The 21,761-nt window shown below is 54.0% G+C and overlaps 10 protein-coding genes across 10 annotated transcripts; 6 read left to right on the forward strand and 4 right to left on the reverse strand.

Annotated features, from left to right (window-relative positions):
• Window positions 1–1,010: 1,010 nt before the first annotated feature.
• On the reverse strand, window positions 1,011–2,149 carry CTAM01_02337 (uncharacterized protein; the record flags this gene model as incomplete). Its single annotated transcript, XM_060518376.1, has 2 exons — window positions 1,011–1,912; window positions 2,002–2,149. The coding sequence occupies 2 exons, from the start codon at window positions 2,147–2,149 to the stop codon at window positions 1,011–1,013; spliced, it is 1,050 nt and encodes a 349-aa protein (XP_060387009.1).
• A 505-nt stretch (window positions 2,150–2,654) lies between these two features.
• On the reverse strand, window positions 2,655–6,518 carry CTAM01_02338 (WD domain-containing protein; the record flags this gene model as incomplete). The annotated part of the gene is made up of 3 exons (XM_060518377.1): window positions 2,655–2,699; window positions 2,753–6,257; window positions 6,310–6,518. The coding sequence occupies 3 exons, from the start codon at window positions 6,516–6,518 to the stop codon at window positions 2,655–2,657; spliced, it is 3,759 nt and encodes a 1,252-aa protein (XP_060387010.1).
• An 882-nt stretch (window positions 6,519–7,400) lies between these two features.
• Window positions 7,401–8,030, forward strand: CTAM01_02339 (RNA recognition domain-containing protein; the record flags this gene model as incomplete). The annotated part of the gene is made up of 2 exons (XM_060518378.1): window positions 7,401–7,721; window positions 7,890–8,030. The coding sequence occupies 2 exons, from the start codon at window positions 7,401–7,403 to the stop codon at window positions 8,028–8,030; spliced, it is 462 nt and encodes a 153-aa protein (XP_060387011.1).
• A 262-nt stretch (window positions 8,031–8,292) lies between these two features.
• On the reverse strand, window positions 8,293–8,796 carry CTAM01_02340 (uncharacterized protein; the record flags this gene model as incomplete). The annotated part of the gene is made up of 4 exons (XM_060518379.1): window positions 8,293–8,426; window positions 8,479–8,541; window positions 8,657–8,672; window positions 8,734–8,796. The coding sequence occupies 4 exons, from the start codon at window positions 8,794–8,796 to the stop codon at window positions 8,293–8,295; spliced, it is 276 nt and encodes a 91-aa protein (XP_060387012.1).
• Window positions 8,797–9,147: 351 nt separating this feature from the next.
• Window positions 9,148–9,686, forward strand: CTAM01_02341 (cytochrome c oxidase subunit 6B; the record flags this gene model as incomplete). Its single annotated transcript, XM_060518380.1, has 4 exons — window positions 9,148–9,196; window positions 9,372–9,484; window positions 9,539–9,602; window positions 9,652–9,686. 4 exons carry the CDS (start codon window positions 9,148–9,150, stop codon window positions 9,684–9,686), a joined length of 261 nt encoding a protein of 86 aa, XP_060387013.1.
• A 348-nt stretch (window positions 9,687–10,034) lies between these two features.
• On the reverse strand, window positions 10,035–10,892 carry CTAM01_02342 (uncharacterized protein; the record flags this gene model as incomplete). Its single annotated transcript, XM_060518381.1, has 1 exon — window positions 10,035–10,892. One exon carries the CDS (start codon window positions 10,890–10,892, stop codon window positions 10,035–10,037), a length of 858 nt encoding a protein of 285 aa, XP_060387014.1.
• Window positions 10,893–11,339: 447 nt separating this feature from the next.
• CTAM01_02343 (40S ribosomal protein S10-A) lies at window positions 11,340–12,001 on the forward strand (the record flags this gene model as incomplete). The annotated part of the gene is made up of 3 exons (XM_060518382.1): window positions 11,340–11,378; window positions 11,449–11,867; window positions 11,956–12,001. 3 exons carry the CDS (start codon window positions 11,340–11,342, stop codon window positions 11,999–12,001), a joined length of 504 nt encoding a protein of 167 aa, XP_060387015.1.
• A 2,823-nt stretch (window positions 12,002–14,824) lies between these two features.
• Window positions 14,825–16,490, forward strand: CTAM01_02344 (alcohol dehydrogenase GroES-like domain-containing protein; the record flags this gene model as incomplete). Its single annotated transcript, XM_060518383.1, has 8 exons — window positions 14,825–14,859; window positions 14,975–15,050; window positions 15,247–15,330; window positions 15,389–15,493; window positions 15,556–15,759; window positions 15,834–16,099; window positions 16,156–16,253; window positions 16,333–16,490. The coding sequence occupies 8 exons, from the start codon at window positions 14,825–14,827 to the stop codon at window positions 16,488–16,490; spliced, it is 1,026 nt and encodes a 341-aa protein (XP_060387016.1).
• Window positions 16,491–18,128: 1,638 nt separating this feature from the next.
• CTAM01_02345 (uncharacterized protein) lies at window positions 18,129–18,353 on the forward strand (the record flags this gene model as incomplete). The annotated part of the gene is made up of 1 exon (XM_060518384.1): window positions 18,129–18,353. A coding segment is annotated over one exon (225 nt), but the record flags the coding sequence as incomplete, so codon positions are not given.
• A 253-nt stretch (window positions 18,354–18,606) lies between these two features.
• CTAM01_02346 (uncharacterized protein) lies at window positions 18,607–19,430 on the forward strand (the record flags this gene model as incomplete). The annotated part of the gene is made up of 2 exons (XM_060518385.1): window positions 18,607–18,686; window positions 18,755–19,430. 2 exons carry the CDS (start codon window positions 18,607–18,609, stop codon window positions 19,428–19,430), a joined length of 756 nt encoding a protein of 251 aa, XP_060387018.1.
• Between the last annotated feature and the right edge of the window lie 2,331 nt (window positions 19,431–21,761).

Here is a 21,761-nt window from a genome sequence, read left to right on the forward strand (position 1 = left end):
GATGAGGCTACTCGGGATCTTCATTACTCCCCGTCAAAATAGACTCCGTTAGAGACTCCGCTGGAGTCAAGGTAGATGTTACACCCGCTTGGAGTATTCGGATTGTAAATGACCGACTGCGCAGTGGCCTTCGGACAACTCCTCTAATCACAAAATCTACAGAATTATGGATCTGCAACGGTCCCGGGAAGCTATCCTAGCCCACCGACTATAACAAGGGTCTTTTGAATTTAACGACGGCCTCCGGGCGGACTAGTATTTGTAAATCCCGTAAAGCCAAGAATACGGACACGGCACTTGAATAGGAGAAAGTGGGCGTGTAGGGCAAATAGACTCTGCGCATTGAATCAGCACTATTCCCTTACTCCTCCTCCGTGAATGATAATTAAGAGGACAATGGAACTACCGGACTTTCGGCCGAGTGACTCTGTTGCAAGTTCAAACTTTCCGCTCGTCGCCTTTTAGATCTGTTGAGTAAGTCCGGACAAGGCGCACCATTGGTATTATCCGGGTCCGCCTTCGCCTCCATGTCCGCCACTACCACGGCGCAGATCGATTCTCAGCACCGCTTCGCGGGCCTCATCTAATGAATGATACGATTGTGAGAATGACTCGGTTGATCTCTCCTAGACAGACTTGAAATTGGAGCAAGTACGCTCCTACGCTACGTCTTCTAGGACGATTTAAAATGACGGTTCTTTGCGCAAATATCGATCGTATCGTATGCCAGAATATATACAAAATAGGCATACGTTTCAATGGCAAGACTGAGGCCAAAGGCCTGTAAATGGCACGCTGTACTGGGTCAAACATAGTCACTGGGGATCTGCAAACACTACTTTTCACAAAAGCACTCTGGACTTCCAAATCTTCCAAGACCGACGAACTGCACTCTAGATAGAAGCAGTGTATTGACCATTATCCCGGGAGGCTGGTCGAATTCCACTTCGACTGAAGTGCCCTCTATCTAGAACTTGCCCCCAACCAGTGAATCATCTCAGCCGGTGACTTCATCCGCGAATCAACGAAGCAAGACCCAAGACAAACACACATACGAGGATATCGCTCCTCACCGTCAAGAAGATCTGTCCATACCGCAACGCAGTCTCGGCGTAAGTCTTGATCGAACCAGGCAAGAATCCCACAACAGTCCACAACATGCCCGGCGGAGGCGCCCGTCCACGCTCAATGAAGAACCTCGTCGTGAGCAACACAGCCTCAGTCGTCGCAAAAATCCAGAAGAAGATCTCGCGGCCTTTCTCCATACTGTTGACGTCCGTAACTGCCTCATCGCTACCCGTAGGGTAATTGTAAGATAGTGCCGTGCGCTCGCGTTCAAGCTTGCTTCCAGAGAAGGTCGTTGTAAGGGCGATGTAGAGACCAAGAGAGATCGCAAAAACGGCGTGGACAATGCGCCAGATGTAGGCGGACGAAGCGGCTTTGGCTTGTTCGGGCGTTTGCATTCCAGGCATACCAGGCATGCCTGGCATACCAGGGAATCCTGCCGGGAAACCACCCTGTGCACCGCCGGCGCCGGGAAAGCCTGGCATTCCGCCGGGAGCGCCGCCACCGGCCATCATCTGCGAGAGCATCTTCATCAAGGGATCGTCTTCGCCGCCGGGCATGCCTCCTCCCATACCGGGACCCGCAAAAGGGTTCTGCGGGGCTCCGCCCGCGCCAGGGCCCTCGAAGCCCAGCATCATTTGTCGAAGCTGGTCCTCGTTCATAGAGTTCGGGTCGAAGGGCGGTCCAGCGGCAGCGGGACGGGGTGTCGAGGCCGGTTCGTAGTAGTGCTGGGAGATGTCGATTTCCTCGGGGTCTGCATGGTCGGCGCTCACGCTGGGCTTCGGCAGACCTGATGTGGCCGGAGCTGGGGACGATGATGCTGAGGGAGGCGTCGATACGGGCTCATCTAGATAGAAACCGAAAATTAGCATTTGTGAAGCTCAAAACCGGCGTCTGCACTTGCGCAAGGTGTCAAGAAGGATTCGGTCATCGTACCTCGCTGAAATCCTCCACCAAGACCAGTAATCTTGTTCAGTCTCGCGGTACCGCCAGCACGAATTTTGGCCTCGCGCTTCGCCTTGCGCAGACGTATTTGTTCAGCGGCGCGTTGAGCCGCAGCATCCTCTGACGTTGACTCCGTCATCGTGATTGATTTGGTTTGTTGGCTGTGGAGTGACAGGTTGTCGAGGTGTGACGTTTTGTGGATGATGTTGGCTTTAGCCCTCCCTTGCTTATCTTATCATGGCCAGGTGCCAGCTTACCCCTACCTTTAGGTAGTGAGCTCCAGTCAAGCCACCCAAACCTCTCACCTTCGACGAAAATCGCACTGGTACAGGTCTTGCCAGCCAGCTGCAATTCCCATGCCAGGAACAATTGTAACTGCGCCAGTATTTGCAGAACTGTTAATCTCGACGCCGACTCCATAAAATGGCCGAGTGATCTTCTCACCATCTCAATCGAAATTTCGCTGTCCAACTTTCACTGTCACAAGTCCAGATCATCACAGCATCAACCACGGCAGACTTGCAGGCACTTAATCACAGTCTCCACATTCGACTTAAGCTCTAGTGTATACGTAAAAGCGCAGTTGGCTATCATCAACATTTCATGTCCCATGACATCCCATCCCCTTAACTTCGAGAAGGCACTCATGGAGTGGCCTTGCTCATGCTGATCAAACGCTTCACACCGACCTGGAATAAGACATTAGTACATAGTAAGTAAAGTGTTGTAGCAGCGAACTTACCATCCAGTTACCGCATTCATCAGTCTTGTCCCGCTGAATCTCGACTTGGATCTTGTGAGCAACCTCATAATTCTTCTGCTCAATAGCCTCGCCCAAAGCACAAAGTTGATCGATTGTGTCAGGCTTGACCAGCTCCTCGTTGTTCAAGTGATCAAACAAAAGATTGAGGCGCTTTTGAGTATCCTTGACCTGCGCAGCAAAGGATGAAGGCGCGCGAGAAGCTACACGCTGCATATCCGAGCTGAGGACATCGACCAGTCGCTGGGCGTGAGCTGGAATGTGCGACCTGTCACCAGCTGGGTGTCTGGCCTTGGGCGGGGCAGCCGCCTTGGGGGGAGGAGGGGTCGGTTGAGCTCTGGCAGCAGGCGGGGGCCCGTTGGAAGGAGGAGGGCCAGTGGGCGGCCTCGAGGCTGCTGTAGGCGGGGCTCCGTACGGCGAAGCCGCGTACTGGTTTGACGGTGTGCTCTGCTGGGGCGGCGGCGCATAAGGGTTTCTCGGGGGAGGCTGGCTTCCGGGAGGTGGCATAGAGGACCCCAAGGGGGGCTGGCTTGCTTGCGGCTGGGCCGAGGGAGCGGGCGCGTAGCGGTTAGAGGGGGCAGGGCCAGATGGAGGAGGGTTGTATGGCGAGGCAGTGCGAGGCATGGTAGGTGGCGGCATCGCGCCAGGCTGAGGGGGCGGAGGAGCGTATGCGTTCGATGCCGATGATGTTGGCCTAGGCGGGGCCTGGAAAGTCTGGGGAGGTCCGGCCAGAGGAGACGTGACACGAGGCGGGGCAGGGCCTTTGGGCGGCGGAGGAGGAGGCGTTGAACCAGTGCGTCCGTACGGGCTCTGAGGCGGGGGACCCGGTTGGTTAGGTTGCTGAGAGAACGGCGAAGAGATTGGAGCGACGCTAGGAGTGGTCTTTCTTGGAGGAGGTGCTTTGGCAACCAGAGGTACATCATTCCAACTCTCCTTGGGGCGGAAGGACGTAGTGGGCGTGGAGTTACGCGGCGGCGGTGGCACCGAACCGAAGTTTGAGGGAGGTGGTCCATAGCCCGAGGGTGCCTGATAGGCCGGCTGGGCGACGGGAGGCTGGTAGCCTTGGCTCGGGGCGTAGGGCGACTGGCCGGCAGGCGTGTAACCACCGATTGCCGGGGCAGCCGGGGCATACGGGTTCGACGCAGCTGCCGGTCCGGTTGCTGCCACGAGAGCCGGCCCCGTTGGTGCGTACGGGCTAGCACCGACAGGAGTCTGAGCAGGGGCAGTGGGCTGGTAGGACTGATAACCGGGGGTGGCCCGGGGATTGGCCGCCGCAGGAGGCTGTCCCGGACGACGTCCAGCAGCCGGCGCCTTTGGTGCAGCCTGCGAGACGGCGGCCTTGCCCGTAGCCCGTGCCAAACGCTCCCTCGCCAGCTGCGCCTCAGGGTACTCCTTGGGTAGCAAGTCCAGGTATTTCTGGGCAACTGCGAGTTGACCGTGGGCGGCAATGATTTCGGCGTACTCAGTGTACTTCTCGTACAAAGCTGACAGCTTCCAGTCGGCAGATTGCTCCTTTCCAGAGTCCTGGAACTTTGTGACTTGACGGAAGATGGTCACCTTCTCGATGAAGTGCTGAAGTGATCGAGCGTGCACAGAGAACGTCGAATCATCGCTAGGTTCCTGCATGCCAGCCTGCTCGGCCTCCTCAAGCTCTGTGATCCAGATGGAAACGACCTTCTCGAGCTTTGACCCAACGAGGAAACAGAAAGAAGCATCCTTGCGTGAGCCGTTCTCGAGGATACGGTCGCCAAGAGCCTCGCAGAGATCGGGGAACTCTTTGGGGTCAGAGAACGTGCAAAGAATGGCCATTGACTCCTTCCAGTTCTCGAGGTCGGCGTTGTAGACAACATCCCACAGGTTCTTGGCAATAACTGATCCGAGCAAGCGAACGTAGCTTGGGACACCGTCCTTGCTGGCCAAATAGGCACTCTGCACCTTGTCCACCAGCTCCTGCCCACCGCAGTTGGCAATGAGGAAAGCATCTGCCCAACGCTCTTCCTTGAGGGAGATCTCAGTGGCCTTTGCAAAGTTTCCAAGCATCAAAGCCTTGGTGATGGACTTCTCCACAGTGGTATCCGTGTCGGCCAGCAGGTGGAAAGGACTGTCCGTCTTGGCGCCCTTGGTCGCAGAGAGATTCGACAAGAAGTCTTCTTCCCCTTCTCCGTCGGCCTCGCCCCACATGTTGTCGGGCTTCTCTGCCTCCTTCGTGTCCTCCTCCTTGTCAGCCGCAGCATCCTCAGGCTTCGCCTCTTCTTTGCCCGAGACTCCGTTGGTGATCTCTTCCTCGTTGAATCCGAGGTACTCAACAATACGCTTCCGCGGATTCTCGCCAGTAAGAGTTTCCATCACAAGCCAGTCCGCCTTCTCCTCCTCGGTCTTAGCCTGTTCCTTACGAGACTCGCAGAGACCGACAATATCGCCTGACTGCAGAGACTCCTCGAACTTTTCCGTGGAGGTACCGATGGACGAGTCAACAGAGAACTGGGAGATGGAGATCTTGGTGGACTTTTGCTGGGCATTTTGCTTGAAAATGACAAGCTTTCCGCCAAAGCCAAAGGTAGCTCCCACTGGACGCTCGAACCACTTGGGGGCTTGGCTCAAAGAGAACGACGCTCCCTGAGGCTGCGTCTGAGCACTGGTAAAGAAGTCTTCACCATCGAGATTGTTGTTGGTAGCGGCCTGCGTGTTCGTAGGGTTGGTGTTCTGAAGGGTCTGGACGGTGATCTTGCCGTCAAAACCAGCAGTGGCAGAAAGATTGGGGTTGACGGGGTTGAATCGAGTGAGAAAGGTCCAGTTTGTAACCTCAGGGAACTCTCCCAGTCTCTCTCCCGTTTGAGGGTTCCACACCAGAGTCCTGTTATCTTTGCCGCAAGAAAGCAGCAAATCGCTGTCCTGCTGGCACCAAGACAGGGAAAGGATACCCTGCTCGTGTCCCTGAAGCGTCCTCTCGGGCGCATTGGCATTTCTGAGATCCCACAGAAAAATGACGGGAGCAGTATCGTCGTGAGTGGCGGTCAGGAGCTTCGTTGAGTTGTTGGGATCCCACGCAATGGCGCTGACGGGCTTTCTGTTGTTGTTCAGGGTCAAAGAGGCCTTCTTGGTCTTCAAATCCCAAACAGTGACGAAACCGCCAGAGCCTCCGGTGGCGAGAATGTGCGCAACCTTGCGGTTCCATGCGACAACTTCCAGGTCGTCAGCGCGAGCAGCGGCGGTTCCCAGTCGGAATGGGTTCTCCACATCGTTGATGTCGTAAACGAACAATTCTCCCTTTGCGCCGGCGGTCGCAAGAATATTCGGTCGGAGGGAGTTGAACTGGAGGGACTTGATCGCACCGGTGTGCTTCGTTGTGCGGGACATGAAGGCATCCTCGGCTCCGTCGATGAGCTTCTCGGCATCCCACAAGTCGAGAGAGCCATTTTCGAGGGCACCTGCGATGATACCCCTCGGGTGGTCGGAATCGGCCGGTCCCCAAGCGAGGTCATAGAATCTAAGTGTCGTGAGCCAAGATGTCTGATTGGTAGTGCGGCAGCAGAGCCTACCTCGAGTCGGTGCTGATGCTAGCTATGGGCTGCAGCTCGAGGCCTTGGTCTTGGTTGTCAAGGTTGAGGTCCCACAGCTCCAGCTTGGTCTCATCAGAAAAGTCGGCATCGACAGCTCCAGCTCTAGTGCCGGTGATCAAAAGAGGCTTCGACGGGTCGGGGGACCAGGCGAACGCCGCGGTCCTTGGGATCTCGCGGAGGCGAACCATGATTGCGAGAATCACTCAGTCCCCAGGACTGCACTCGGAGGGAGGGGGGAGACGTTGCTATAAGGAAAGTCGGCCAGTCTAAGAAAGACAAATCTAGCTGCGAATTGGCATTGGTTGACGTGACAGTGACAAGAAGATCTGGCGAGGAAAGCCGAGATTCTCTGGAGTTGAGAAAAGTAAAACCAAGCCTTATGGGAGAGGTGGCTATTAGTCGTTGAGGCGGTAGTGTCACAGTGCACGCTGGCCCTTAGGGAAATATGATGCCAGATTGCAGCCCCATCCCAAGCTCTCCAAGGCCTAAATCGCAGCCATCCATACCCCCCTAGCACTGGACCGTGCACCTCTCAACTGGCCCAAGCAGGAAAAGTAGCGTCACGTGCATCGTCATCACAACAGGGAGAGTGGAAGGCGGAGAGCAGCGGCGGGACATGGAATCCATTACATAAGCGGCCATCTTCACGATGCATCTTCTTTCCTCGGCAATTCCATACATCCTCATTCAGGATGAGAAAGTAGAGGTACAGAAACAAGCCTGTAGAAGTAGGTATCTCCGGCAGAAGATGATGAGGCAGGTTTCCAAAGTCGATGTTGAAGGTGGGTATACCTCAAGGTACCTTACATCAGTGGAGGGGAAGAAGCGAGCAATTGTCGTTGGGTATGGCTTACGTAACTGAACGCTAAGACACCCAAAGAACCACGGCACAGCTCCAAGTAGCTAAAATCCACTTCAGCCAATAGAGACTTACAACAGCTCTTGCGCAGAAACTCCACTTACTATCAGAAAGATTCACTCCATTATCACTTAGCCGCGCTCATTCTCGAGGTATTGCTACGCAGGTTCACGAACTCAACCATCGCCAAACGAATAAAATCTGGGTCAAGATGACGGACGCTGCGCGCTGGAAATCGACCGTCTTCGTTGGTGGACTGGCCTCCATAGTGACGGCCGCCAACGTTCACGATGCATTCATCCCCTTTGGAGAAATTGCCGATGTGTCGCTACCGAAGAACGACAAGCCAAACTCAACAGATCCTCACCGTGGCTTCGCTTATGTTGAGTATGAAGATACGGAGGACGCGAAAGAAGCCATCGACAACATGGATCAGTCAGAATTCTTCGGGCGAGTCATCAAGGTGTCAGCCGCTAAAGTTCCCAAGAGCGCAGACGAGGGCTTGGGCAGCAAGAAGGCTGTCTGGGAACAGGTCAGTCATTCCTTGAATATATGTCTCACATCTTTTGTTCGCGGTTCTCACTACTTCTTATCTTCTTCTTTCTTTACTCTAAATTCTATCACTCTGCTACTCTGTCTCTCCTCTGATTCATATTCCTGCCTCATCGAGCTTTAAACAACGTACTAACATCCATCATAGGAGGGATGGCTGGCAGAGCATGCTGTTGGAGAGGAGGATGGATTGGCAACAGACCAGGGCACAGCACAGATTGAGATGCGTGGGGATGACCCCATGCAAGGTTTGGAGGGGCTCGATGTCGCGGGACCACGACCAGAGTGAAGATGACTTGGTGTGGACGAAGGCGACTGGAGCCTGTTTTGAATTACATAGCGACGGCGTTCACATGGATTTACTGAGATATAAAAGGGGCACGGCTTTTCTCTAATACTCGAGGCGGAGAAGCACAATGAGAAAGGAAATGAAAGCAGCGTCTCTGGTGCCTTTTGAGCTGTCTTTGTCGTAGACTTATACAAACTGATCCTCCCTAATAACACACGAGCGCCATGGTCAACCGTTGTCCCGTCGTCCTCATAACCTTCGCTTAGTGGTGCTCCTCTCCGTGGCCGGCGTCGGCGGCAGACTTGCCCTGGCGCTTGAGACGGATGGTCTTGTCGGTCATGAAGTGACGTCCGACAGAGTAGGTGGCAGCGGCCAGAGCGAAGCCAACGACGACACCTGTATGCCGTCAACAACAATTTGACGTAACCTTGAATGTCTAATGACGTACCGAGGGGGATCAGTTCGGGGGGGATCTGGCGGAGCTTGCGCAGTCTCTGGGAGACGGTGTGGCCTGGAATCAACAATATCAGCTCTTGTTAGCCATTTCGCAATACCACAGTTTATCGTCGAGATCGGTATCCGATATCGCGGGAGCCTTCAATGGCTGGGGGCGGGTTTCGACGTACCGACTTGGTCCTCGGCCTAAGGGGAGATGTGAGAATTAGCGATTGCGCTCATCCGGGCCGGCGAAATTTCAACGTACGGGAACGGGGGACATCATGCGCAGAGTCGGGCGGAAAGCGCGGAGACCGAGAGTAGGACGCATTTTGGCGATTTTGTTTTTTTCTGAAGAGGGGAGATTTTTCGGTCCTGTCGGTACGGCGGGAGGGAGCGTAGTTGATCGGGATTGGATCTCAAAATGAGTGTTTAGAAGTTGGACTGGACTTCCATCGGTCTGGTCTGATGTTGGACTGGAGCTCGGCCCACCTTTCTAATGCCTGAGGCCCGATTGGCCATCTTCAGGCATCCACCCGTTCTCGCCCGTCACCACCTGATTCTCGGTGCAGAAACGACCATTCAATTGCTCTCAAAGCATCAACACCGATCGCACGCCGTTGCCCACTCGACCCCATCACCAGATCCGACTCCCAGTCAATTGAACTCGCAAGCCGCCAAAATGTCCGACGATCAGGAGCTCGTTACCAAGCCCTTCAAGTTCGTTACCGGTACGCTGAAGAAATATCCCTCTCCAAAGTATGGTCTGATCTTTTTTCCGAGGCTAACTGATGACCACTATAGCCGGTATGAACCCTCCGCCCGAACCACCGAAACCCGCGATAGCGTCACCTCAATTGAGAGCGGGAATGATGAGCGACGTGAACCTAACATGAGCTTGAACAGGCACCGATGCCCGCTACCCGAACATGAACCAGACCAAGCACTGCTGGCAGAACTACGTCGACTACCACAAGTGCATCAACGCCAAGGGCGAGGACTTCGCCCCTTGCCGCCAGGTCCGGACCGTCCGCGAGTTCTGTTGAAAACTGAAAGAAACTAACAAGTCGCAGTTCTGGCTCGGCTACCGCTCTCTGTGCCCCTCTGGCTGGTACACCCGCTGGGACGAGCAGAGAGGTCAGCACTCCGTCCGTATATCAGAAGCACGCATACTAACACATGACAGAGGCCGGCAACTTCCCCGTCAAGCTCGACGCATAAGCAAATTTGGACTCTGTTGTGAGCAGGTTAGACGGAGGAGCCGGGCGACTGTATTACTTCAAGATGGATCGAGACCTCAAATAGAGCATTGGAGGACGTGTCGTGCGATGACGCTGATGACGCTCCAGGGCGCCGAATATGATTTCGTGAAAACTATCTGTAGTGTCCGCCCATTTGATCATTTGTACAAAAACTTGAACCTTGATACCGTTCCTTTAACCCCGCTGACCAGAAACTCCGTGCGCTCCCCTTGGCCGTTATAATTCTTACGCAAGCTAAGCAGTGTGATGAAGATTGTAGAAGAAGCAAGAAGTGAAGGGGCGATGAGAAGCGATGCGACTCGTCAGCTCACTTCTTCTTGCTCTTGACTTCATCCTCATCAGAACTCATAAACTCATCGTCCTCATCGAATCCAAAGAACGTTCTCGGCTTATCCTTGGGCGCCTTTGCCGGTTCCGATGGCGGTGTTGACTCTTTCGAACTGCCAACTTCCTCATCACCCTCATCCTCACTCATTTCCTCCTCCGTCTCCTCTGATCCTGTCGATCCTTGCGAAGTACCGAGAAGATTGTCCTTATACTTCCCGGCTTTCACGGCAGCAAGTACCGCTTCGCGGGTTCTCTCGTTAGACTCTTCTTTGTCCTCAACCCACTTTCCGTCGAGGCGACCCTTGCTGCCGTTCTTGATCTCGTCCTCGCGTTTCTCTGCAAGCTCAACGATCTGCTCCCATCTTTCGCGACGCTTCTCTTTCTCCTTCTTCTCCATCTCTGGCTTGATGGCGAGGTACTCCGCCAGAGCCTTGGCCTCGGTGACGGTCCGCAAACGTCTACCGTCAAGGTTTCGGCTTGAGTTGTTGGCATCTCCCTGATTTCGCTTCTTCTTTGAGGACATGCGACCACCAGCGGCTCGAAGCTGGGACCCAAAACCACCCTTGCCACCGCAAAGCGGTACTGAAAGTCGCAAAGAAACAAAGTCATCATCGATGGATGACAGAAGATCAGACACTGGTTTGGTAGACGAAGCTGACAGCTCTTTGTTGGAGACGGTCGTCAGGATAAGGCGGTTATCTGTGGCGGGCAGTCGCTCGTCAAGCTGTTGTCGCAAGTCGCTTAGGGTCGTCGTCGAGGAAACAGGCAGTACCAGTGTCGATGGTAGGCCCAACCCAGCAAAGGTGCTGATGAATACGTTGACGTTTTTGACAGCCATTTTGAAGTCGGAAATGCTTTACGTCCGTAGCCGAAGAATTTGATTTCTTGATTTGCGCCGACGCAATAATAAGTCGATGTGCAAGTGACGATGTCGAGGCGGGACAAGGACGCGAAGTGGCAGGCAAATGCTCAGTGTTTGGTTACAACGATGAATTATGAGATGGGCGCGGCTTATCGCAGATACCTAGCTACTGGGTGAGGCGCAGCACCCTGAGGAAGTGTGGCGGGTCTTGAGGATACATCGACTTATCGCTAGGCGTTATCTACACGTGATGACTCTGTGCGCCATTAGAGCGCCCCACACTTCGTCCGTTCCGCGTAGGGTTGACGCCCACTAGGCTATTCTACCTTCCCACGACGAATTTCGAAACTTTTTGTTAGTTCTCGACAGCGCTCGATCAGACATCCCACTCATCGACCAGCAGCGACCACGACAACCGCCACGATGTTGATCCCCAAGGCCGACCGCAAGAAGATCCACGAGGTTAGATTTACAATTTTCAGACGTGCTGAAAAATTGGGAGGATAGCGATTGCTGACGACGAAAATTACAGTACCTCTTCCGTGAGGGTGTCCTCGTCGCGAAGAAGGACTTCAACCTCCCCAAGCACCCCGACATCGACACCAAGAACCTGTTCGTCGTCAAGGCCTGCCAGTCGCTCACCTCCCGCGGCTATGTCAAGACCCAGTTCTCGTGGCAGTACTACTACTACACCCTGACCCCCGAGGGTCTCGACTACCTCCGCGAGTGGCTTCACCTTCCCGCCGAGATTGTCCCCGCCACCCACATCAAGCAGCAGCGCTCCCACGCTCCCCCCCGCGGCATGCTCGGCGAGGGCGAGCGCGAGAGAAGACCCTTCGGCGGCCGTGGCCGTGGAGGTGACCGTGGTGACCGTGAGGGTGGCTACCGCCGCCGTGATGCTGGCGAGGGCGGCAAGGAGGGTTGTGCCCCTGGTGGATTCGAGCCCCAATTGTGAGCCTCAACCCCCGAATACTTTGCGCACATGTCGATACTGCGCACAGCAAGGGTTGGAACGTCTTTTTGCTAACACATGTTATAGCCGTGGTGGCTTTGGCCGTGGCCGTGGCGCCGCTCCCCCCTCGTAAGAGGATTCTTTCCTATCGGCTTTTACTCTCGAGACGCATTGGCAGAAACAAAAAGGCACCGACATGTACTCTAAAAAGTGGATGGCCGGAACAGTCGCGCGTCTGTTAACGTCACAGACAACGGGGGAAACATCGTGGGAGTTTGGAGGTTAGATCCTCGGAAATCGTTTGCATCAAAAGGTCATGAATTGCAGCCTGCGGCTTTGTGCCGTTTCCTCCAAACTGTGAAACGTCCTTTTGTCCTTCTTACCACGCTGTGATGAGCAAGCAGTGTCTGCCGGCTAGCACGTGGGGTGGTGCTGAAGTTGCGAGAGGCCACGTTCAAGACCCCTTCTGCATGTCGAGGGCAGGCAAAGATGAGAAAAAGAAATGAGAACATGCGCAAAGCATTTCTCAAGTCGAGGATGGACGAGAAAGGGGTCCGTCTATGAAGGAATGTTGAGAGCCTGGGGTAAGCGCCGACGCACGTAGGATAGCTTCAGCAGGCTTCGCACGAATAACGTATGGTTCCAGACATGAATGCGCTTTACCTGTGGCGCCGCAGCCCCTTCTGTGCAAAGAAGCAATGCGCGATGTTCCCTTGCCTTAGCGAATATGCGTGATAGCCTCAAAAGTTGAACGGGATGGCCAGTTGAAGGAATCCCGAGGCGGGTAAGTAGGGTCGTTGAGAAGTGGCGGTGACTGCGTAAATCTCATGACTGCCAGGTTTCTGGACGCCGAATGGGCGAGAGTCTGTTTTTTCCCCCCCCCCCCCCCGCGTAAGGTCGGAACTCAAGCACCCTCTCCACACTTTTGTAAATGCTGTCTGGTTGTGCGTCTTTGTCTCAGCAAGTGAGATGTGTTGCATTGGCTCAGAAGAGACCGGGACGCCTTCCTCAACGTCTTGCCCTGCCTTTGGGTGCCATTGCTCGTTCAGGAAGAGGGTAGGGTTCATCCCCCCTCCCCCTCACTCCTACGCACCTGGCCTACTTTCTGCACCTGTGCCAGCTTCCGGACGCGGTTACCTCGATATCCCCGAGCCGTGGTATGAGAAAGGAAGAGAAGGTCCTGGGCATGAGTACTTGCCATGAAAGTCACCTCACCCAATCGATGTCTTGTCTAACCCAACCCGATCTCATTTACACACAGCTTCACCACACCATCAGCGGCAGAACATCTTCTAATCTCGGGAGCTGCAAGAACGTCGTCTCAACGCTAGCCGCGCGAGCAAAGACGGACATCTTATCATGCCCCAGCACCTTGTGGTGCAGGTCAATAATCAGAGACACGATTAAGCTATGAGCCACCAAACGCAAATCAAGCCCAACTTCAGGGTGACAGAGACTCAGAATCATATCAGAGCATCCAACGACCCATTCTACTATCTTCGCGCCAACCCGGTACGTAAGTCAACTGCATGTGGAGGCAGCGTCTCCACGCCAAGGGCTGGCGCTACAAGGCCAGCAAACCGGGGAACAACCGGCGAGGGGGGGCACTCCAAGGATAGCGCGTGGAGAGAGAATCGCGGGCGCGCGTACCTATCAGCAGGAATCTGGACGCCGGGCAAGGTCGAGACGAGTAGACTACGGTAAGTTCATGTCATGTGCCATGGGGTGTTACCACGCTCCCACTCTCCTTGGCCCGGCTTTGGGAATGTTTTGTTGAGGTAGTGTGCCAGGGGAACAGTACCGGATGTGCAAGATAAGCACTGCGGCGGTGTCCAAGTGGACCTCTTGGCGGGAAAGAAAAGAAGAGATGGTGTTGTTGATGGTGGAAGTGGTGTTGTCACTGTCTGGTTTACACACTTACAATTCGAGACCAGGACTTCTTGCACGCTCCCCGCTCTCCAATTTGGATGCAGCTCGCTAGCTCTCGCTTCGCTGAGTGGCTCGATGATAGTGTCTCGACCCCGTTCAATGGGATGAGCTAGACAGCTGGACTGTCTGGCGATTGTTGGAAGCTCGTTCGTAGACGTGTTGTCATGGCCTTGCCCCCCCCCCCCCCCCTCACTCTTCGATTCTTCTCCTGCTTTTCGATTATTCCTAGAGCCATTGCCTCCCGACTTTCCCGCGCTTGGAAATCTGGTTGCTGGTGGCAGCCCTGCCCTGCGTGATGACGCCAGGTTTGCAGCAATAACTCCGCTGAAAGTCTGGGGGCGGGGCGATTTTTGGACGGACAGGGGGGGTTTAGACTTTGCTCAGCTCTGTGGTCTGCCAACAGCTCCGGTCTTTCTCAGGTGCTTTTCATCCTCACCGATCAATGTTTGGCCAGGCCAGGCTGGGGTCTTTCTCGAGGCGTGGGATGCCGTCTCGTGTATGTACCATCATTTGTTGGCCGAGTGGCGCGTCGATGTGGTCGAGGATGCGTCTGCGGACGCGGGATGCAGCTACCTACGCCAACATGCCGGATGGCACCACACGAATGAATAGGTACATGAGCTCGGTGCAGCCATCGAAGCTCGCCGATTTGAGCGTAAAATGCGAGTCTAAGGGAGGATTTAGATGTAAGTACCCTGACCTCAGACACGCCAGCCAACAACGCCTTGGACCCTGGTCCCATCTCCGTCCCAAGATGCGCCCATTCCCCGCGCTGCTCGAAGGAGGCCTTATATAAAGCTACCCATTCCACCTCTTGGAGCTTCACATAGAAGCACCAAGTCAAGCTTCCCCTCACTTCGCCTGTCCTCCAGTGAGTCTCACGTGTACGTTGTTAGCTGCCGTCGTTTCTCTGCTCCCCCTATAACACAGGCTGAACCTCATTCATTCTCTTAACATCCGCTAACTGAGCATCAAGATACGATAGCACACCTATCTTCATCAGAGCACAAGTCAAAAACCTTTCAACATGTCGAACCTTCCCAAGCAGATGAAGGCTCTCCGGTATGGCCCCCCTTTCTCAACTATGAATGATCATCGGGTCAGCGTGGCAGTTCACGCAACTTTGGTCGCTGGACCATCTACCCCTCCATTGGCGCTAAGCTGACCCCTCATCCAGCTACGAGAAGCCCGAGGATTGGTCAATTGTCCAAGTTCCTCTTCCAGAGCTTCGGGAGAACGATGTTCTGGTCAAAGTTAGAGCTTGTGGTGTTTGTGGTACTGGTGAGTGAACTGTCGTCTCTCGTGCACCATTGCATACGCTATGCAAGTCGAGAGTGATCTTTTGCATTGATCTGTACGACTAACCCGGACGCCACAGACTTGGTAAAACCTCCCGAACCTCACGGCCTCCAGTCATGCCTCGAGCAACGTAGCTAATATCACTTATAGCACATCCACGAGGGAGAGTTCATTGCAAAGTTCCCCTTGATTCCTGGCCATGAGACTGTTGGTGTCGTTGCCGCCGTTGGACCTGTAAGCAAAGCTATTGTCCACAACTTCTGACGGAACGACTGCTAATATGAAAGCACAGAAAGTCAAGGACTTCAAGGTTGGCGATCGTGTTGCTGCCGACAACAGCGAGCTCTGCAATGAGTGCTTCTACTGCCGACGTGGAGAGCTTTTGCTCTGCGAGCACGTATGCCCGACCCCACTTAACCACTTATATGGACGGATATTGAAGTAACACCTTTTTTGCAGTTTGAGGCTCACGGTGTCACAATGAACGGTGGTTTCGCCGAGTACTGCGCGTACCCTGCCGGCAAGGTCTTCAAGATCCACAACCTTAACGATGTCGATGCCACTCTTCTCGAGCCCGCCTCCTGCGCCTGCCACGGTCTGGACAAGATTCGGCCCCGCCTCGGATCAAGCGTCCTCATGTTCGGCGCCGGCCCCACCGGTCTTGTGAGTTCACTTCGGCCGGGATATTACACCCTGCACCCTGTGCGCCAATGACTGATCGATGCACCACGATATAGATGCTTGCTCAACTCATGCGCCACAACGGTGGTTGCAATGTCACCATCGCGGCCCCTCAAGGTCTGAAGATGGACCTCGCTCGCAGCTTAGATGCTGCCGATAACTACATTGAGCTGTCCCGCTCCGATCCCCAGGTCCAGTTCACCCAGCTCCAGAAGGATCACCCGTACGGCTTTGACGTCGTCGTTGAGGCTACCGGTTCCGTCAAGATTCTCGAGGATGCCATCAACTACGTCCGCCGCGGTGGCAAGCTCGTCGTCTACGGGTAAGGTAGCAAAGCGCCGTTTTAGCGTACATGGTTGCTGATGTGTCAAAAAATAGTGTCTACAGCAGCTCTGCTCGTGTATCATGGCCCCCCTCTAAGATTTTCGGTGACGAGATCACAATCCTCGGCTCCTTCTCCGAGACCTACATGTTCCGTACGTATCAAGCTTCGAAAAACTCTGTACCTGCTGCTTGAGTAGGCACTCTAGCCCAGTCATACTAACACTCGCGCAGCCGCCACCATTGACTACCTTGACTCGGGCAAGGTCAAGACCAAGGGTATCGTCAACAAGACGTTCAAGCTGGAGCAGTTCGGCGAGGCTCTCGAGTCCATCAAGAACAAGAGCGCCATCAAGGCCGCGATTGTTTTCGATGACGCTACTGGAGTGTAAGGGCTCTCTGTGCCGCAACGCAAGCATGACAGAACAGACTGGTTTCTCTCTCCCCTTTAGTCACTCTCTCCCCGAGTATGAAGTTGTCTTTGACTGTTCGTTGTTGTTTAAAAACAAAAAGTGTCTGCTTGGCTCATCTCATTTCGTTACTTAGACAAGCATCGGATCGGAGTCAGAAGCTGGTGGGACGGCTGTAGGGAAAGACGGCGGTTGGCGAATAGCGAACTTGAAAAAAAGTGGTCGGCGGCGCACAAGAGGTGTTGTTTGAATGGTTGATGACTTTGATGACGACTTTGGGATCCGGTGGTTGAGGAATTGGTTGAGGTTAGCGTAGGGCGGCTCGGCGGTTGCGGAGTTTTGAGAGGTGAGTGAATCCGAGAAACCAAAAAAAGAAAAAAAGGCACCCTCAATGGGTTTGAGGGACAGAGAGAAACTTGTTCTTGTTCTGTTAGTCTTGTTCCTTACCCAGTTTTCCGGCTCGACAATAAAAGAGCGATGAATCACCACGAGTTCCCGTTCGATTCCAGACCTGAGTCCGGAAACGTATGCGTGTGCCTTGGACTGGAATGTTTTGGTTTACGCAGGCCCAAATTATTCCTTCTCATCTCGATTTCCCGAGCAAGACCTACCTTACCAAAGATGATCTACGCAGTCTTTACTCCGCATCATTCATCCGACGCACATGGGACCGAAGCCTATTCCCATTTCTTCTCATTCGTAACCTCTCCGCACTTCCTTTACATTAGCTGGGCAAATTCATCCACCCCCCCCCCCCCCCTTCCCCCGCCCTCGCGATACAACCACATCCTTACTAAAAAGAGGGTTGAGTTTACGACTGCCGGGTAACGCATCGCCAATCAGTAGACATCCCGCACCTTCTTCTCGTTCACCTCCACACCAAACGTCCCTCGGTGAAAAGACTAGAGCACATGCCAAACTTCACCTTCTTTCTTCCCAACGTTGCGTACCGAGATTGATGCTTTACCCACTCCCCGCATTAGCAGCTTTCAAGCATTAATCTGCAAAACGTGTTTTAACCCTCTTGGCTGACTCCTTTTCCCCTAACGTAAACATTTCGAGTCAGCCTCGGGGAGGTATCAGCGAGGTGGGCAGCGTTCACAGCGCCCTCTTTATCCACTTAGGTTCGAGTACTTTCTGGAACGTGACAACAGGAAGGGATCTGGCTGGCAGATGTTGCGTCGCTGACACATGCGGGTCGGGAAAGAATAAAGTCAAGTATGCGAGATAGAGAGAGAGAAAGAGCTGAGGCTGAGACTGAGACTCTACGTGCCGCCAGCCCGGCGCAGGTCTCGTCCCCGGACTCTCTTCCACTATTTCTTTTGAGTTGAAGGTGGGGGGGATAGAAGGGCAGGTAAGCGCTCAATGCTTCCCGAAACGGGACGTCCAAGCGAAATGGGAACCAAATAAGAAGCATTCACTCGCATTGCGGGATCCGCCGTCGAAAAAAGCTGTGCGAATGCGGGTGCGGGTGCGTTGCGTTGTGTGCGTGAGCTGGCTCCTGCTTCTGAGCTGTGATGAAAACCCTCGCACTCCATGGGTGTTTCACCGCACAGGGAATTGCCGTTTTGAGGAGGGGGGACAAGACCCCAGGTAGAGGAGGATCGGTGGGTTGATCGATCTGTCATACACGCAGGGGTGTTATCCGAAGTGTTGGGCTCACCGAATAGCAACCATTCTTCGTCTGATGGACTGGCCGTTCTAAACCCCCTGAGGCCTTGTCAAGTTTTGGACGGGGTGTGGCAGGGTAGCAAGCTATGCGAAGAGCTATGCGAACTGTGTTGTGGCGGTGGGTTCTGTTGGAGACGAGACTCAGGTTCCGAGGCAGTTGTGGCAGCTCAATAGCACATGGCATGGCAGCTCAAGCTGCATGTGTTCGTTGTGACGACAGTGAGGCCATATCTGGGTTGTGATGACCAGGATATTGGACGAGATGGCGAGCGTGTATAAAACCCAATGCTCCTCACCTTGCTTTTCCTATCATCTCATCAATCAACTTCAACTGCAATAACCAAATCTCACTTATAACAAAACCCAAACTAGCTTACTGAACGTCACCACTCCTCTAGCGCTTCCACAAATCAGCACACTAGCCAAAATGGACGCCATCACCCAGGCCATTCTCAACCGCTCCAAGCTGGAGGTGGAGCACATCAAGATCTCGCAGCCCACGGCTGAGTAAGTCATTCCTGCGCATGCAATTGGTGGCATTCTGTGTCATAATCTGACTGCTGTGCGAATTACAGCACTTTTGTCATGGGAATCGTGAGCAGGGTCACAGGCACCGGACCCATGGGCGCGACAATGGCACCGATGACCGTCGACATGATGTTTAACGGCGGCTGCTTTGGCAAGCTGGATCTTCCGGAAGTCAAGACCAAGTCTGGCGGTACGGAGGTTGTCGTCAAGGACCAGCTCATCAAGATCCTCGACCGCAACGCCTTCATGGCGTTCGTCAAAGCCATCATGTGCGACGAGAGCTTGGTGTTGCGACTTGACAACGGCGACTGCACAATCAAGGCGCTCGGCCTGTCGGCCAAGGTCAAATACGCAAAGGATGTGCCCATCGTTGGCATGGGCGGCCCCAAGATCGCGCAGGTCAACTCTGCGGAGCGTGGCGGTGGTTTCGTCAACACCATGAAGGTGTACAACCCCAGCCCGTTGGAGATCAACCACGGCATAAGCAAGTTCGAGCTCCGAAGCGAAAGCGGCGAGGTGCTGGCAGAGCTGGAGGGAGACCTTACAATTGTGAAGGGCGATTTCGAGAGCACATTGCAGGGCACGCTTAAGAAGGGCGCCAAGGCATCGGACAAGGCAAGAATGGTCGGCACCGGAACAAAGGAGGCCAACTGGTGCAACGATACGATCAAGTTTATCAACTGCCAATTCTCGGTATCGCCGCAATTTGCGCAGATGCTGTAGATGTATGGAGCGAAGCCATAACCAGGTAGCTGTTCATATGTTATGACGAATGAGAATATGACAATGTTCGCAAACACCCACATATTTCCTTTGTATGATGCATTGATCTAGAGTCGTCAGCAGAGAGACAATAAGCGAGCGACATACGACCAATAGTAAGCACCCAATGCCTCAAGGTTGCTGACATTTTGGCAGCTTGCATACTATCGATTGATAGAGTGACGGCTAGAAGCAGGACAAAATGCTATCCTGGCTCTTGCTGTCTTCTCATTCAGGTTCCCTTCACCGATCCGTCCGTAGGCAAGTGGTCCATGCCATTGGTCAGGAGAACAATCTGGTCAGGTTCAAGAAACAGCTTTTGAAGAGGACAACGACCACGGCTACGGGCACCAGCCAATGCTGCGCTGCGCTTGATCGCTTGTGGGTCCGAATGCGCAGACATTGTGTGTAAGGTAGCCCACGAGAACGGACAAGGCAAGAATTGACGTCACGGCGGCGGTCAGGACCGGAGCTTGAAGCTTCCTCCGAGTGGAGCTTGGGGGATCCCGGTTGTCCGGGCATGGACAGCGAGGTTGAAGAGTCGGGTTTGAGGGCGTGTCATGGATGCAACGAGATGCTGAAACGGCCGAGGCGGTGTGTTGTGCCAGTTGTCATCTGCGGAAGCTGCGTGGTGAAGGTCGAGGGTAGTGTAAGGTTGATGAAGATGCAAGTGTGCAACAGCAAAGGCCTGGAGCAAAGATCCAATGGCAGGTGCTTGTCATTGACGAAACGGGGATCCGCGATTACTTCCTTCCCCCACATTCGAAGTTAAGGTCGCCGGGCTTGGCGCTGGATGGCACCGACGGGACTCGGAAGGAAACGACCTGGTTGGATTGGGACCTACCTCAGGTACCTACCTTACGTGCTTACCTAGGTAGGTACGGAGTGGAACACAGGAAGGAACAAACTATCCGTCTCCCGAAGTTCCCCCCGCCGAGTGCCGGTCTCGGGGAAGTGCGACCTTGGACCGCTAGCTGCAGCTTGAGTGGTGTGCTAAGGCAGGGCAAGAGCGGGAGGGCATGCACGCTGGAGACTGGAGTGTTCCCCTGCAGGGATTCTCACAGCCGCGGTCGGCTTGGTTTTGTTTGGTTTGGCGACTTGGGTTACACTGGAGTCTGGAGCTGAGTGCTGACCCGGCAAAAAGGGCCCCCTGCTTCAGGCACTCAGCCCAGGACCCTTAAAATACGCCTCTGTTATCCATCCCTCAATAAAAAACATTTAAAGCAGGGGTTGTCGTTAGGAAATTGCAACATTTCATGTCACCCCACAGCTGTCCAGGCTGATGATTCTGTTACCTTATGTTAGATTGACAGCGTGGCTGATCATGTTTGACGTTTCTGGGACCTTAATTACAGCAGGCTCTTTAGCAGTTCATGCATCAAGGTACCTTACCTTAGGTTCATGCTGATATGTAGTACAATGTTTAGACATGGAAGCTGGCCACCTTCATCTTTTGACACAAGTACAAACCTACCTGCAAGTCAGGTAAGGAGCAGTGAACCGTGTATCGGAGTATAACTGTAAACTCGTTTCTTCTCTAGAACGTTACTATTCGGCATCAATGTCAGAGAGAGAGAGAGATACGAATCTGTGGGAAACTTGAAAGGGCACTCAGTCAGCCACCCGGCGCTTCACCAGGGATCAGCAGTTTAATCACTTTTGGTGTACTAATATGTTTGCCCTGACATACGCAGCCTGCTGATTCGCTCTCGGCTCCATGTGCTCCCAGCGTCGACTGTCGAATACGAGACCTGACAAGATTGAGATGAGAAAACATGGAACCTGGCATAATTATTAGGGAATGTCTTGGTTCGGGACACTGCTGCCGTTACATTGTTCAGTTTTAATTCCCTCCCTCGACCGAGCTCGAGTCGAAGTCGTGTCCCAGCACACAATCTCTCAGTCTCTCTTACGTAGTACTGTGGCCTGTGGCCAGGATGGATTTCTGGAGGAACGCACAGCGCGGCGCTCAGTTCAAAGACCATCACCTCCGCATGCCCTTTACATGTCCGTACCGTCGTCTGATACCTCTTCTCATGTATGTGTGTATGTGCGTGTGCTCGGCGCAAATTGTCGGCTGGGACACTAAAGACGGTCAATTGCACTACCTCCAGCCGGACCTAAGCACACCAAGCTCCAAGTACCGTAGCTGACCTATTGACACCATAACCATAACAAAAACAACGAAGCCGTTGTCACTTTCACTTAGTCCACACTTAATCTGTGGTATCGAGGTTCCCAACTGCTGGGCCCTCCGCCTTGTCGGCGTTGCTCTAGCTCTATGGCCTCTTG

Source organism: Colletotrichum tamarilloi (assembly GCF_030869305.1).
Source record: "Colletotrichum tamarilloi strain Tom-12 chromosome Unknown Scaffold_5.1, whole genome shotgun sequence".
NCBI lineage: Eukaryota > Fungi > Ascomycota > Sordariomycetes > Glomerellales > Glomerellaceae > Colletotrichum > Colletotrichum tamarilloi.